At 32.6% G+C, this 17,778-nt stretch overlaps 1 protein-coding gene and 1 pseudogene across 1 annotated transcript; both read left to right on the top strand.

Annotated features, from left to right (window-relative positions):
- Positions 1-1,716: 1,716 nt before the first annotated feature.
- On the top strand, positions 1,717-6,130 carry LOC130747233 (serine carboxypeptidase-like; annotated as a pseudogene).
- Positions 6,131-7,609: 1,479 nt separating this feature from the next.
- Positions 7,610-11,295, top strand: LOC130747234 (uncharacterized). Its single transcript, XM_057600103.1, has 10 exons — positions 7,610-7,757; positions 7,922-8,025; positions 8,426-8,492; positions 8,985-9,050; positions 9,744-9,837; positions 10,017-10,127; positions 10,252-10,352; positions 10,492-10,566; positions 10,663-10,755; positions 10,853-11,295. The coding sequence occupies exons 2-10, from the start codon at positions 8,012-8,014 to the stop codon at positions 11,144-11,146; spliced, it is 915 nt and encodes a 304-aa protein (XP_057456086.1). The 5' UTR covers positions 7,610-7,757; positions 7,922-8,011; the 3' UTR covers positions 11,147-11,295.
- The last annotated feature ends 6,483 nt before the right edge of the window (positions 11,296-17,778 follow it).

Raw genomic sequence — 17,778 nt, forward strand, 5'->3', positions numbered from 1 at the left:
ACGTTACTAAATTTTGTGTTCTTCTTAGACTTTGAGATTATCTTAGCTCTCTCAATGATCTGAGTGTCTTTTACATGTATACCCTCTACCATGATCATGCAGCTCTGCTGCAATTGCAAAGTCAGACTATGTCGTACACCACCATCGGAGACGAGGAGAATTCCACAATTTCAATCTTGAAAGAACAATAATAGCTAGTATTCTTGTAGTGTAAGCGCTTCTTGTGTACGTGCTTATTCATAAAATAATTTGAGAAACATATTGAAGTAAGTTAAAAGTAATTTATAAATAAGCATAAACTCTTATTAATAAGCTAATCTAAATAACTAGGTTTAACACAATCCTATCCTATCCTATACTATATACTATTTCAGAAATTAAAAAGTGGCAACTCTGACAAGTGTCACCTCTCATTTAATTTTATGTCGTTCTTCGTACATTTTCTCTCTCATACTATAATTAGTATTAGATGATGTCATATTTATATTTTCTGATTTTTTAGTAATTTAAATATTAAATAATTCCATATTTTAGAAAATAATTAATGTATTAATATTGCATTTAATAGTTATTAATGACATTAAAATACTTAACAAAAGTCAATTGTAACTTTTTTGAAAATAACTATTGTATTAATTTGACATTTAATGACATTAGAATAATTAATAAAAGTCAATTGTGACTTTTTTGAAAATAACTACGGTATTAATTAAGATGTATGCTGACAAAGTTATTTTAAAATGATTATGTTTATTTTTTATATTACAAAATGAAAAAAAAAATATTGAATGTAAGATCTTATGTTAAAAATGATATCAAATGTGCCATCAAAAAAATTGATATCTAATAGTTTTAAATGATTGATTTGAAAATTAACTCAAATTTTTTGTATTTTATGTTTTCGTATATACACCTAGAAGATTAAAATGGTTTTGGTATATTGATTCAAAGCATCACAAATTAGAAAAAAAAGGGAATTAGAATGTAACTAGGTTAAAAAAAACTTAAATATGTGATATACGTATTTAAAAAAGAAAAACGAGAGAGAAAATATGAAAAAAAACCTGATGTATGCTGACAAAGTACTGTTATTCCATCCGTGAATATTGGTTTGAGATCAATACTAGTTAATAGTAGATATTTAAATTTCTTAAACATTTAGTTGGTGGTTTGAGTCCTGAGCGGTGTGTATGAAAAAAAGATTTATTTTAAAAGTACTACCAACTTAATTTGGTCTTAGAGATTCAAAATGATGATTAGTCTTAAAACTGTACATTGGTGGAAAAAATATAGGATTCTTAGTTACCCTACATGAATTGCCCACAACTATACCTTCATTTTGTTCATTTTTATGTATGTCCTTTGTCATATGCAATGTTTCATAAATTAAAAAACCGTATAATTAATTACCATTCATCTTATAGATGGTAATCACGGCAAAATTAATTACCATTGTCCGTTAATATTCAGAACCTAAATAAAAGGGTGGAGCATATCATGGCAAAATTCATAGTCAAAACCAAAATTTGCAAAGCAGAGCAAAATTTGAAACGGAAGTCAAAGGAAGAAATTAACATCAACGTAGAAGTGAATACAAATCACCATAATAAAATTATAACGCATACAAAATCACAATAATAAAGTATTCCAAAAAGCAAACGAAACGTTAAACCATTCATACTCCAAAGCACTTAGCATATAAATTCGTATCGAATTCCACACATTTTCTCTAAAACAACATGGCATCATCACAAACCTTCTCTGAATTCTCTCTGACTCTTTTGTTGTTCTTTTTCATTTTATCACTTTCTTCTTCTTCTTATGCTACTTCTCGCTTTGCCACCACAGCAAGAACAACAACAACAAAAACACACTACTCACCAAAACTACAAGCAGAAAGGCTCATTCGAAGCCTTAACTTGTTCCCTAAGGACCCAGTTAACATAAGATTAGATAGCATTAACAATGATGAATTTGTCCCTGGGAAGATTGTGGAGAAGAAGTTCTCTTTTCTTGGTGATTCTGGTCCTTCTGTTGAAGAACTTGGTCACCATGCTGGGTACTATTCACTTCCTCATTCCAAAGCTGCAAGGTAAAATATCAATACCCACCCTTCTAATTTAAACTATGGCATGTTTTTCATTTTGAGGTTTAAATTAAGTTTTTCAATTTTTATGCCTCCCATGTTCTTTCTAGAACCAAAATTATCAGTCAAATTCACACAGATACATTGTTCTGCATAGACAAACATTTTTCTGTGATTCAAAGAGGTTATTTAGTTGGCATACCTCTATATCTAGTTTATGGAAAATTGTGATCAGAGATTCTGATTAAGGAATATGGAGAATAATGCAAATATTGGCAATTATAATATTTTGATAAAAACATGTTCAAATAGATCACTAATTCATTTTTTGGTTATTATACTATTCAATTATGAGTTGAAACTTGAAAGTACTACTTTGGACCAAATTTTTTCTGGGCTTTTTAACTTATCTTTAGGGTTAAGATCCACTTAGAATGGAGTTATTTAAGGAAATTGATTCTCTATAATTAGTTGTTTCTGTACTATGAATCTCCTAATGTTTGATCGGTGGACTCAGAATTTAAAAACATGTATACTATTTGATTTTGATGAAAAATTAATTTGTGGTGACGATCTTTAATTAGAGTATGTGAATGTATGTGTCTCTTGCTCCAAATGATCTTGATTTGTTATTTTAACTCTTCATAAAAATCAGTCAAACGATTTGTTGCATCACTTTATTCTTCTTCACGAGTGACTATTGTGTTGGTTGGCTCACATGTTTTTGGGTCTTTTAAATTGGTGGTGCATGGTATTTTCAAAGTGACTTCAGATCCTGAGGAACCTTAATTTGTCCTACAAGTAATGCTTTTTTGACAAGTCATGCACATGATATCATTAATATATCATAGCTAATATAACTTCAAACTTATATCAGGATCTGCTTATTTTTTCTCATATTTTATTCTAGGGCTCATAAGTTATTTATACAAGTTTTTCCCAAATTGATTTTATTTTTATAATCAATTATAGAAGGATTTTAAACATGCACTAGTTAATTCAATTACTCACATATTTCCCAATTAATAAATTTGAAATTCTGCCTTAAAATTTAATTACTCCATAATTTGTGACCTGAATTGAAATGTCACATTATGTATTTGCAGGATGTTCTACTTTTTCTTTGAATCCCGGAACAGTACAGATGACCCTGTTGTGATATGGTTGACTGGAGGACCTGGGTGTAGCAGTTCACTAGCTTTGTTCTATGAGAATGGTCCTTTTAAAATTAACAGCGACTTATCTCTTGTGTGGAATGACTATGGTTGGGACAAGGTAACACTCATACACTAATAGGTTTCAAATTACAATCTGCAACCTCAATTGCGGTCTCAACTGCAATTTAAAACCCTGAATTTATAGTCTCAGTGAAATATAAGTTGTTACAACTAAATTGTTTTCTTGTTTTTGTTTTCATTTTTGTTTTCATTTTTGCAGGCATCAAATATTTTATTTGTTGACCAACCCACTGGGACTGGTTTCAGCTACACTACAGATGATGCTGATATTCGCCAAGATGAAGATGGTGTTAGCAATGATTTGTATGACTTCTTGCAGGTAAACTAGAATCTCATTTTAATACCTTATTCCCCTGAATAAAAATTAAGCTTGTTAAACTCTGAAAATGTTGTCTATGTTTACAAATAGAATAATAGAATATAAAACTAGTAATGCATATGCACCCAATAGGTTTGAAAAAATGTCTAAACCATCTTAGAAGGACTTTTAGGATTACAGAACAGTTCCTTCCTTCTATTTTTTCAGCACTAGAATACACCTTAAAGCTTTTGAGATGTTTTGTTCATATCATAGTATCAGAGTCTTTGTTCAAATTTTGGGATAATTGATTCACGAAGGTGTATAGATAGGATCCACTAAAATTTTCTTTCTACAATGACAGGAGTTTTTCAAGGCACATCCTGAGTTTGCCAAAAATGATTTTTATATTACTGGAGAATCATACGCTGGACACTACATTCCAGCTCTTGCATCCAGGGTTCAACAAGGAAATAAACAAAAGGAAGGAAATCATATAAATCTCAAGGTCTCACACTATTTCTTACATGATTTATACTGCAACTATGAAAGGATAAATAGATGTTTTGTCATGGTTTATTTGCTACTGATTCTTGATCATATGTTATAACAGGGGGTTGCTATTGGTAATGGTTTAACCGACCCTGGGATTCAGTACGCATCATACCCAGATTTTGCATTTGAGAATAAATTAATAACAGAGGCTGACAAAGAAGATATCAGCAAGAGTATCCCTAATTGTCAGCAGGCCGCGGATACATGCAGTAAACAAACCAACTCTTACTTCTTATCACTTGAGTTTTTTCATCCTCACACACACCCCTTTGTACTGGTTACAAATTTATGTCATTTATGAGATTGTGTTGTTTATTGATTTGTGTTTGATTTGTTAGACACTGAAGGTGGGGAAAGTTGTGATTCCGCGGCCAGTGTTTGTGAAGACATATTCAATAGTATCCTATCCATTACTGGAGACATCAATGTAAGAAATCATGAAAGAACAATACTCTTTTTTTGCATGTTCTGTTGTTTGAGAAAATTCTGGAATTGGTGCTGATTTTTCTGTGTGCATTGTTTTTATGTGAATTTTGCAGTACTATGATATTAGAAAGAAATGTGAAGGGCCACTATGCTATGACTTCTCAAACGTTGAGAATCTTATGAATGAAAAGAGTGTGAGGGATGCTTTAGGTGTCGGAGACTTGGAGTTTGTTTCATGCAGTAGTAGAGTGCATAGTGCTTTGGCGCAGGACTTGATGAAGGACTATGAAGTGGATATTCCTGCTCTTCTTGAGGATGGAATCAAGGTGCTTCTGTATGCTGGGGAATTTGATCTCATCTGCAATTGGCTTGGTGAGCTTAAATAAAACTCCATTCCTCTAAAACCCCATTGCTTTTGAATTGAGAATGTTGTCTATGACATAGTGCATGTTTGGGTAGATGGTGAAACATCACATGAGACCAAAATCATAGTAGACAGTCACAAAATCTAAGTTATTTATATCATGTGTATCCAAATACATGCACAACAGCTAAATTCTCTAAAAACCCTTCTGATTAGAAATAACCAATCTTAATAGCATGTTTGGATCAACTTCTATTCTTCCAAAAATAATTCTGATATCCAGAAATTACTTAGTGAAGCTTCTCATTAGAATTGATTCCGATTTCATAATCATGCACTTAGCTCAAGAGTTGAGGTTTGCACTACCCTTATAAAGCTTATCTTGGCTCTATCTCTAGCCAATGTGAGACTTCTAACACACCCCCTCACGTCCAGGATTGAACAGACTGGAACGTGGGATCAACAACGGGTGGCCCAAATATGGGTGGTCTCCACAACAAATGGATCTAGAATAGGCTCTGATACCATATTAGAAATTGGGAGGCCTATACTCAACCACAAAAGCTAGCTCAAGAGTTTAGGTTTGCACTACCCTTATAAAGCTTACCTTGGCTCTATCTCTAGCCAATGTGAGACTTCTAACAGAAACTAAACATTTGAAGATTGTTTTGTTGATGTGGCTCTACTGTACTCAATTGGGCAGGGAATTCAAGGTGGGTTCATGCCATGAAGTGGGCAGGCCAAAAGCAGTTTGGGGCATCCCCTACAGTGAAATTCATGGTTGATGATGCTGAAGCAGGGTCTTTAAATAGCTATGGACCACTCTCTTTTCTCAAGGTTTGTGTTTATAGTTGGGATGCAATGTTGAGCATGACATTGTTAATTCTACTTTTGGTAACTTGATTTTTGTGATGCAACAGGTGAATGGTGCTGGACACATGGTCCCTATGGATCAACCAAAAGCTGCACTTGGGATGCTGACAAAGTGGATGGGAGGGCAATTCTGAACGTTACAAGTGGACAATGTCTCTCTTAATGGAAACAATCTCCTCAAAACCATTTAGCATTCTCAGATATCATAGTGAATTAGTGATCATAAGCTTTTTGTGTAACTTTGCTGCTTCACACATATATAATATTTGGAGGGTGGTATTTGTTCTAAAGTTCCTGTTCTTTGATTGTTCATTTGATTTTATGCGAGCAAATGTCATTTGATTTTATGCAAGCAAATGTCAATTCTAGAACTAACATTCAAACAAATTCAAGTATGATGTCAAGTGATTGAGGAGAGATTCATTCCTTTGTCATGTCATAAAAGGAAGAGCTTAATATATTTTATTAAAACAAGGGTAATGAGTTCATGAGTTTGTCACCCATCAACTAAACCTTGCTGTTACTTAAAAGGCTTAATTGCACTTTTGCTCCCTGATCTTTCATCTTTGTGCGATTTACCTCCCTTATCTTTAAAATGAGCGAATTCCCTCCCTCTTCTATTAATATGTGTGATTTAGGCCCTTCCGTTAGTTAGCCGTCCAATTGCTAACGGTGGTTGCTATTTTTTTATTATTATTTTTTTATTTTTATTTCTGATATGGGGGTGTGGTTAGTAAAAGGGAGGGTGAAAATAGCAACCGTCGTTAGTAATTGAACGGCTAACTAACGGAAGGGCCTAAATCGCACATATTAAGAGAAGAGGGAGGGAATTCGCTCATTTTAAAGATGAGGGAGGTAAATCGCACAAAGATGAAAGATGAGGGAGCAAAAGTGCAATTAAGCCTACTTAAAATGTTGGATCCTGTACTGATATCACCAGCATCTTGCCAAATTAAAAGTGTGCACCATTTTAATTTTATGAAGACTTCGGTATGTAAATAGTAAAAAAAAAAAGTGTGCAGAATGTACCTCTCCAAATACTATGCACAGATGTTTAGACTGGATTGACATCCTCTGCAGTTTGATTTTCAACTGCAAGAACCTAAGCCTGTAAACCAGTTTAACCATGAACTGATCAAGTGTCTAGTTCATATGAAGAAAAAAACCAGTTGACATTAGAATCAGGAAGAACAGGTTAAATTGGTGAAATTGAATTGGTCAGAACTAGTTTTATTTTAAAAAGTTCTAAAAATTCTATATTTTGAAATTTATTTTTTTAATTTAATAACAATACATTTTATGTAAATAAAAGTTTAATGTCATACCCAAATGCATGGGTTGTTATTTTTATTTATTTTCATCTTATAAAATATACGATATGATGATTTAATATAATTTAAAATATAATCAACTTAATTTCTTATGAGAATAATTTTTTTAATTATATTATACAAATATTAAAAATTCTATTTAATTATTATTAGTTCAACCACAATTCAATCACTTATTTGTTGAGAAATGTTTACCCATTTTGAAAAATTATTCTCATGAAAAACATTATTAAACTGCGAATTGCTACCTTCACCGAATTTTTTACGCAAAACAGAAAGTAAAGTAGTTCATCACATTCTAATATAAAAAATTAATAGAAATTATTTATCAATTATGATGACTTAATTTACTTCTCATTGGCCGACCCAAAATAAGTGACTTTGTTTAGAATGAATGATTAGAAACTAAAATAAATTAGAAAAATAAAATAAAAATAGTTAAGAATTAAAATGTGTCTCCCTTTCCCTCTTTCAAGTTGTACTCCACCTCGCAGTCTTCACTCTACTGAGTTCAACCTTTCCATCATCAATCACGCTTCAATCTGCAACCCCATTCTTCAAAAGATAGGATCTTTGTTTTCAATTGGTAAGAAACGACGGAAAATTTAGGGATTCAATTATGCCAATTTTTGAAAAAAGTTAGGGTTTTGGTTGGAAAATCATCCCGTTATTCAAGTTTTGGGGACTTAAATCATTCCAAGTGTCTTCCTTTTTATGTATAGTTAATCAATATTTGATTTTTCTTTTCAGTGATTCAGTGGAAAACTTGTTCTTAAGTGGGAATTAGAGCTTCTAGATTTTCCTTTGTATTGGGGATTTTTTTTGGCAGACTGTGATCTTATGGAACTTGACAGGTATTCTTCTTAATCATGTTATATGTTTTGTTGGTTTTCAGGAACATTAGCTTATGTGCATGAGCAGGATTTTCTGTTGGTATTGTGAATTTTTTGGGGTATAGACTGCTATAGTGATTGATCATTTGTTATAATATTATGAACTGCTTGAATTTCTTTCACTTGGCATTTCAAGATTCAATGGCATTTCAAGATTCAATGGCAATGTTTGTAGAACCATGGATATCTGTTATAATTTAAGGTTTCAAGAAATGTGTTAACACAATTTATTGATTGACATAAATGCTTGAACTTATCTCTAATGCTTGGTCTTTCTGTTGTTCCCTGGGATTAAACTGAGATATGCAGCAGAACATATATTATAGATTTTATTTCATGATACACTTGGATTGTTTTACAGGTTAAATACCCCAACCACGTTTGAAATGCCGTTGGAGGTTTTGGGTCATGAGTTGCAGTTTTCTCAGGTATTATACTGTTTTTTGAAACTATCTTATTTGGTGTGTGCTTTGAAGAAGGTGTTGTTTTGTGTAATAGGCTAGTGGAACTTGAGTTATGTAATTTTAGTGAAAGTAAATTAATGTGCTGTCAAAGCCTCCTTCTTTTTCGCAAATTATAGATAATAAGATACATAACATATTCTTATAAGCAAGAAAGAGCTATCTTATTTCATACACCTCATGTCAGCCAAGTCAAAAAATTTGTTTGAGAAGAAATGCAGATTCTGCTAGTAATGAATCTCCTTCTGAAATTTTGAAATCATGATTGAGCAATGAACATGTAAAACTGTTATACGTTCTCTGAGATATTGTCATATAGCTTTAGCTTCTATGCAGTAGGCATTGACTTGATTATGATATTATTGGAGATTGACATTTCAATATTTTTTTTATTTCTTTCACATATATTTTTGTATAAAATATTAAAATGTCTGACAGTGCCAATTTTGTTTTCAATAGGATCCCAATTCCAAGCACTTAGGAACTACTGTATGGGATGCATCACTTGTGTTTGCCAAGTTTCTTGTAAGTTGTGTATCCTCACATGCTCCGGAAGTTCTGTCTTTAGTTCATGAATGGAAATTTAATTTGATCCTTAGTTGTAGAAATTTACTTCTTAGTTATGTTCTCAATTATTAAAGCATAGATGATACAGATGAGAACTTGGTTCAAGACCAAGTTGGAGAATGGTGGTGGTGGTGCGGAGGATATGGAGAACTTGGATGATGCACTTGAAGATGAGGATCTAACTGTGGATCCTTACGATTATAATGTGGCAGATTTGTTAGATTAGATAAAAAAAATTCATGTTTAAGTTTTATGGTATTTGCCTATTTGGATCTAAGTACTTTGTGGCTTATGTATAAGTGTTGTGCTATTTTGGTATATGGATTTAAGTACCTTGTTATTTATGCTATTTTTTATGCATATATATGATTAACTGTCCCCTTCCAATTAAAGGCATAATCCCGATTCTGACTACCTTGGATACAAGGACACACTGTATCATATGGGAGAATGGCCAGAACTCTAAACTACATTAATCTTTTAAAAGAAAGCGTTTAGATCACCTGTATCACCAATAGGCTATTTCGTTCTACAAATTTTACATTTAGTTTCTTTTTTTTTATGCTATATTACATTTAGTTTCTGTTGCTTTGTAATATTTCTAAATTACCATTATTTTAATTCATTATGATGTGTCTTATATTGTTTTAGGAACGGAATTGCAGAAAGGGAAGGTTTTCACCTGCTAAACTTAAAGGGAAACGTGTCATTGAACTAGGAGCTGGCTGTGGTGTTTCTGGGTTTGGTGAGATTCCAAATTATTGCTAAAAAATATATTAATTGAGTTGATTAACTTTGCTTATAGTCGATTCCACGAAATGAAAAAAAGGCGTTGGTTGAAAATTGATGTAGCCTTACCCAATATTTAGTTCTCTGGTAGGTAGGTATTAGGTAATGCCTATCTGATCTACACTTCCTTTGCAGGCATGGCTTTACTGGGGTGTGATGTCGTAGTGACCGACCAAAAAGAAGTTCTACCGTTGTTACAAAGAAATGTTGAGCGTAATGTTTCAAGGGTCATGCAAAAGAGTCCTGGTTTGATATGAAACATTTGAACCATCCTCACTTCAATTATTAACATTTGCACTTAATCTTTGATGAATCTGTTATGTGGATTTGAATGATAGTTGTATTTTACTGGAAAATTCATTGTTTCTAGAGTCATTTGGTTCAATCAAGGTTTCAGAGCTTCAGTGGGGAGACGATAGTCACATTAAAGCTGTTGATCCTCCATTTGACTACATTATTGGCACTGACGTTGTAAGTATTAAACAGGCCTCTCTGCAAACAGAGAAGAATGAACATCAGTCAACTCATTATCAAATTGTTGGAGTTTAAGTATTATTCATCAACCTGTGGATCATTAAGCTACTTTCTATTCTGTTGTATTCCATTGAAGGTTTATGTAGAGCATCTACTGGAACCCCTATTGCAGACAATACTTGCTTTATCTGGACCTAGGACTACAATCTTGGTATTTATTCAATTATTTTATTGTTCAATTATGCACTCCTTACGGTAGAGTTGGATAATTCACCTTTCTTTTTTTTTTTTTAATTTTTGCATGAAGTTGGGCTATGAGATCCGTAACACACAGGTCCATGAGAAGATGCTTCAGATGTGGAAAGAAAATTTTGATGTGAAGACTGTCTCGAAATCTAAGGTATGCTATATTTGTTCTATTGACATTCATACATCTATGTGCTGATTTCAGCTTGGTTAACTATTTGAAATTGCAACTAAATCTTCACATTCTGCAGATGGATGAAACATATCAACATCCGAGTATTCAACTCTTCATTATGGGATCAAAACTTTCGGCAGAGTGCAGAGAGAAATCAGGTCAGGCTACTTCTGGAAAAGATGATCTCGAAATTGGCATGGAGGATAAAAACAGTGAGGAAAATGTTGTTATAGAAGGATCTGGTCATGTTGAAGAAAATGTTGAGGATCATGCTAAGTCAATCCCCCAAAATGGAAAGCTTAGTGAGTGGGAAGCCAGAAGGTATGGCGCAGTGGCTGCAAGGATTTTGCGAAATGTAAAAATATCCTAGTTCTGAGAATTGCTCCCAGAGGTTTTTGGTCATATGAAATATGGTAGTGGTCATGTGTTTTACTAGTTAGAAAAGGCATTGGTTGTTGTGGCTGTTATTGCATCCATTATTTCATTAACTAGTCATATATTTAGATTTGGGTGTTTGAATCTTGTAGTTTATAACATAGGCCCTATCTTCCGCTCTCTCTCTCTCTCTCTTCCCCACTTCCTTCCTCATCATCTCTTCTGTCTTCTTTGTCATTGTGCTCCTCCTTTAAAAAAAATTATTGATGTTCGAGTTCTATGTCTATCACATGTGATTGTATCTTTTCTTACCAGTATTAAATTGGATAAAAGTGAATGAAACTTTTCTCATGGACTAGAATGAAAGTCTATTCACTTTGAACTCATGAGGCATCTAAACACACTTCTTCATTGAGTTTGTGTCTTTCACTCTTTCCTATTCAAACAAATTTTGTATATTGGTTCATACTTTTTTCTAAAAGGCAGTCCAGCTACACTCACGAGTTGATCTCTATTTTGGGGAGCATTGCAACAACCTATATGTTGTGTCCCATCAGCATATATATCTTGTCTAAAAAGCATTAATAGTCTGCACTATGATCATCTCAGATGTTGAACCATTTCACTTTTTTCCCCGTTCATCGTACCATATCATAATTGGGGTGGGCTTTTGTTGTTTTTTTGGTCAGAATTGAGCTTTTAACTAGTGGTGTTCGCCATCACATGGCCCGTTTTCCGTTTGGGCCTCAATTAACTGAATTCAGCCCACTATCAAACCAGTGGACAATGATTCGAAGTTGGTAAAGGAGATTCATGTTACTCTCTAATTCTCTATCATTATTTTCTTGGACCAAAAATTATTGTTTTTAAATATTATAGTTATAACATAAATCTATATTATAATCATTTTAAACATGTAAATAATTAAATATATAGTTATAATAACTACTCCAAAAAACACTTTAAAGTTTTATATATATTTAAAAATTGACATATCTAAAAAGTATATTAATAATATTTCATCAAGCCTTATTTTAATTTTAAAAACAACTTTACCGTAAAATATTTATTTTTAAAATGGGGTCCAACTGCTTAGTTTTTTTTTTCTGGTACATGAGCTAAAGAAAGGGAAAAAACAAAGGCTGGAGTGAAGGGATGCCGGCGTCGTCTTTAATCAGGATCTCTTGTAAGCCCATCGACGGTAGCTCATAGATCATCAAATTTTCAGTGGATACACAAAGGGGTTGTCTAAAAATCACTTAATTTGTACTCGTAGGATAATTCAAGTGGTAGTAGTTGAGAATATATGAGTTGGGTAGAGGTCGGTCCAGAGATAGATTCCTAGAGGGTGCAATTTATCTTTCTGATGTAAAAAAAAAATCACTTAATTTTTCCTCTATAATCTTTCCTCATATATTCATTCATCTCATATTCATCCCTAGGCAAAACTAAATCATTAGTCAGATCTGCTGGGTCTATTGCATATTGATTACATCACTTAATTTGTCCTCTACATTCATTTCTCTCATATTTACCTCTACGCCCAAATTGATCATTAGCCATACACTCATATCTGTCTATTTTATATTTAATATATATATATATATATATATATATATTTATGGTGTTTGCTATGGTACCTTAACCCAAATCAAAGTATGGTACCCAAAATGAGATAATTCAATAATAAAGAAGCATGTACAAGTTATAATTTTGATGTTATTTTATCGTAGTGATGCAACATTTCATTCATAGAGACATGAGATTTGTAGGTTGTGTTTTTTAGGCTTTGTTCACCCGTCAATCATGGTTATTTTACGCGCATCTCAACCATAATCGTTCATCTCTACAACTAAATCATTTTTCATTAAAAAACAAATTTCATGAGATGAAATTAATTGAATAGGAAAGTGAAATGCGAAAATGTAAAATTTACCTAAAAAAATATAATAATTATCTATTAAATTACTCAATGCGGGTACCATACCCAAAATATTTTATAGGTACCACAGAATTTACCTATATTTATTGCATATTGATTACATCATTCTTGTGCTTCTTAATTATGGCCTCTCCTCTCTGTTTTATTGTTTTGCAGTCTCTGATGAGCCCTGTCTAGTTTAGCACGAGAGCCCGTGTCCCTGCAGACAGAATATTCACTGATTCATATACTCCGCGCGGTATTACATCACTATTCACTATTCAGTGTTTAATTAATACATCAATATTAGTGCATAAATCAGAATCAACTTCAGAATAATACCACAGTCCACAAGTTCCTTGACGCGTGTTCCTTAAGTACGTACGGCAACCAAACTTATGTGCTAAAGATGGACACATAATGGTTTGTGGTGGTGTTGTCCCAAAAGAACAAATCGTGACGGTAACTTTGTACTACTAGTTGTTGCCTCTGGTCTGGTTATGCAGCATATGATGATATTACATTGTAATTGTAATTACTGACAATTTAAACAACGAACATGGTGTAATCAATGAATTAACGTACGTACTCTGCACTCTCTGGAGCTGCTCGGGAATTGTTATTACAGTTTCAAAGATTTTATCGTACCAAACTATGACCAAACGATGTGCCATTCCATTAGTTGCTTACATTTCATTCAATAAATTTCAATTCGTTGGGAAAACAAGTGTGAGTATGAAATTTTAAATTTTTCCTCTGCTTTTATCCCTCTGGAACTAGTAAGAAATGAATTATATATTAAAATTTTGGAAGACTGATTTAACAAAAAAATAAGGCTCAAAAGAGTTGAAGTTGTTCTACTCTTTACAAAAATATATATGTCGTGTCTCTAATTAATGTGTGATTTCTAACATATTACATTATACATTTCAAATTTTAAATACATGTTAACACTTGAAATATATCAGAGTTAATTCAGTAACTGTATGAGTTAGTTTGGACTGGTTGTTTCAGTGTTTTTCCCACCAGTTCCAAATTTAACCATAAGTAGCCCAACAAAGGCCTGGATCTCTTTTTTGTATGTCATTGACAGTTACTGCTTTGGTGGAAACTTGTTCATTCTGACTAGGATATATTTTTGGATAACCAGGGAAGGAAACATTTGCTTCTGCTTTTTGGTTTTCACCTCCATTGGGCTACACTAGTTTTTCTCATGTAGCTGGTTCATTTGGCTTGATTTTGCTAATAAAGAGTACGGCAATGATACACAAACCCCAATACTACTTATTGACCAAAAAAAATTGACAAAAAAAAACCCAATACTACTTAACACACAACATATGTATTTAGCGGTTATTTTTTACCGTTGCAAAACACGAAGGTAAAAGAAAAACAAAAAAAGGAGTGGGTGTAGGAAAGGTTTTAAAAGAAAGTTTACAAAATAAATGTGCCATTTTGTTGCGGATTGCATAGAGGCTTTCAGCCATTGGAAATAGATTTCTCTCTATTTTCTTATATACTTTACATATTGTAGAGATTTTTGACCGCCATAAGCTTGGCGCACAACAAACGTACTTAGGGTTATTTTTAACGGCCACTAAACACGAAGGTAAAGAAGAAAGAAAAAAGGAGTGTGTAGGAAATGTTTTAAAAGAAGATTTGCAAAATAAATGTGCAATTTTGTGGCGGATTGCACAGAAGCTTTAGGGCACTGAAAATTGATCTCTTTTTTTTTCTTATATACTTTATATATTGTAGAGATTTTTGACCGTCACAAACTTGACACACAACATGTGTATTTAGCGGTTATTTTTTACCGCCGCTAAACACGAAGGTAAAAGAAGAAAAGAAAAAGGAGTGTGTAGGAAATGTTTTAAAAGAAAATTTGCAAATGCAATTTTGTGGCGGATTGCACAAAGGCTTTACGCCACTGGAAATTGATTTCTCTCTTTTTCTTAAATACTTTACATATTGTAGAGATTTTTTACCGTCACAATCTGCAAATTATGGGTTGTCAAAACTATACTTTTGAGCACAAATTATTATTATAAGAAGTATTATTATTTTTCTATAATACCCCAATAAAAAGGAAAACTAAGACAACATGCATGCATTGGTGCAAGTTGCTAAGCAAAAATGAATAAGGACTTTAAGAAAAAGGAAAATGATGGTTAGACATTCCATTTTTGTGACCTCTATTTGAAATCAACCGCGTTTTGTACTATCGCAAATTGAAGAGTTTGAAGAAAAAGAAAAGTCTTAACTCAAGTTCTTAATTCATGCATTGAGAAGTGAATTTATTTTTAATTAAGCATAAATGACACTATTATGAATATGTTGTTGAATTTTAAAAAATTATACATGTGTGGTTATTTTTAATTCAACAAAAAATTTATGACGGTTTTTAACTGCTACATGATATAAAGGTTAACAATGAATTTTTTCATTGTAAAACATTATTTATTAATAAAATTAGCCCTAAAATTAGTCTTTGAATTACGATAGGTTAAACTGGTTGAGTGAATTAATAAACAATGAAAGAAAAAAAAGATATCATTTTCAAGAAATCATTAAAATTGGGGATAGAACAAGAGTCAGACTTAGGCCATTTTAAATTTTAATCAATCAAAACAGATTCTTCTTCTGACATATAATAGACGGACTGGTGATCATGAAAATTGCAGGGTGTTTTGGCAATAGCTGATGAATGAGGGGGCATGTCATGAGATTAACGTGAGGGAGCAGACAACATAAATATATATAGAAGTGGTAACTTGTCAATCAAGGCAGCAAAGAAAGACTATGTAGTTGCTTTCTAAATAGCCAACACCACCAAATCATTACCCTTTTTGCTTTGACTATCCTCTGCCTCATTTTTTCACTACTCCATTAGGATTGCTAGTTTCCAAAAATTCAAAGTTGCAAACCTATCTTCACCAACCTTGTCAAACAAATAGAAATTTGTAAAAAGTAGTAAGTACTAACTACTAACTATTGTTACTTTCTTTAATCTGTCACAAATTACATATAGATGCTAATAATAGTATGCTTAGTAAAGTTAGTGCCCCACTAACCACACTAACCACATGTGTAGTTGTTTGCTTACTTCATATTTTAATTATGAGTCGAGAGATTCAATCATCGCTCATAAAAATTGATCGCATATTGTGGTCATCCATTTTCCGCTTAATTCGAGTATTCCGACAAAGAAATTAATTATTGTTGTTGACGCCGGGCAAATCTTGTCATCGCACATACAAAAGTTTTTATATTGTTTCTTTCCTTGTATCTCCGCTCTGAATTATTGTTGAGCCAAATGATATGCTTAAAACAACTGAGTATTTTCATACATTTGACTTATAAGAGGAGTGCTAGCAACACTATTTTTGACATTCTCTTTGAGAACTTAAAATTCATGTAGATTCTGCCATATCCAGAATGTCATCCATATAATTTAGTGGATTCGACATGTTGAAAATAATGTATTGCTAGTATTTATTGTATGCTTATAAAAGCAAATTACAAATAAATTTGAACATGCCATCTTTTCCAAAACTTGATATCAAATATAAAGTTCTCAATACTCCATTACCTTATAATATTTAATTAACTTACACTTATACCACAACACAAGGAAACGACGTTTGGTGATGTAAAAACAAGTAGAGTTCTGCAAGGTCAATACAATGGAATTGGAAATTAATTAGCTTACCCCCTGCAGTGTTTTAATTTGTTATCTGCGTGAAGTGACTGATTCAGAATTGGTTTCCCTTTACAGAGTGCATATGCACGTGTGGTGGGAGTCTGAACACCTCTGTCGTTGGGGGGCCTCATCAGAAATCAGAACAAAACAGAGAGCGGTTTGGATCAGTGTTCAGAACCTTTTCTTTCACAACAGAGACAATAAAATTAGTACTTGTATTGATGATCACTTCAATTTACACAAAATTATTCAAATTATCCTTAATCCAATTTTAATTACTTATTAGATTTGAATACTACCAAAGTTGTGAATGAAAATGAAACAATAATATCAATTTGAATGACAACAAGAAATCAATCATGACTATATGATTTTTAAAAACAAACATTTAAATTATTGAAAATACAACACTATTTAACTATTTATGAAATCACATATTTTAATTGTGTCGTCACTGGATTGACAATGACATGTTTGTCCGTAGAATCCCAGTTTGGTTAGGAGCTCTTTGACTTTGCTATCCCCTTTCCCTCTCAACTTCACTTTCACAATACCCTAATAAACTTCATTTTCTTTTGAAATGCAGCCTATAAGAGTCACATTCACAACATATATATAAAAAACAACCCTGAGCTCTAGATATTGAAAACACAACTTAATTTTCATATAATAATAATAGTGCACTAATTATTCAGTGCCATAAGTCATTAAAACATACTGCTCAATACAAAACTAGTACAACTCTTTTTGCTATTTAAGATAACCAATGAGATCGATCCTACAATTATATGTTTTGCGAAACATTTGGTAACAATTGGTTAACAATACTTAATTGCATCATGCTTGCTTCAATTTGTACGGAAATTGTATATGCATACACGCATGCATCTATTGCTAGTGATACATGTATACATCAAAGTTACTTAAATCATTGGTGTCGGCAAATAAAATTTGACTAGAAATTTAATTTTGATGCTGTTCATGCATCTGAGAACATATCGAG

The sequence above is a fragment of the Lotus japonicus genome, chromosome 3 (assembly GCF_012489685.1).
Source record: "Lotus japonicus ecotype B-129 chromosome 3, LjGifu_v1.2".
NCBI classification, from domain to species: domain Eukaryota; kingdom Viridiplantae; phylum Streptophyta; class Magnoliopsida; order Fabales; family Fabaceae; genus Lotus; species Lotus japonicus.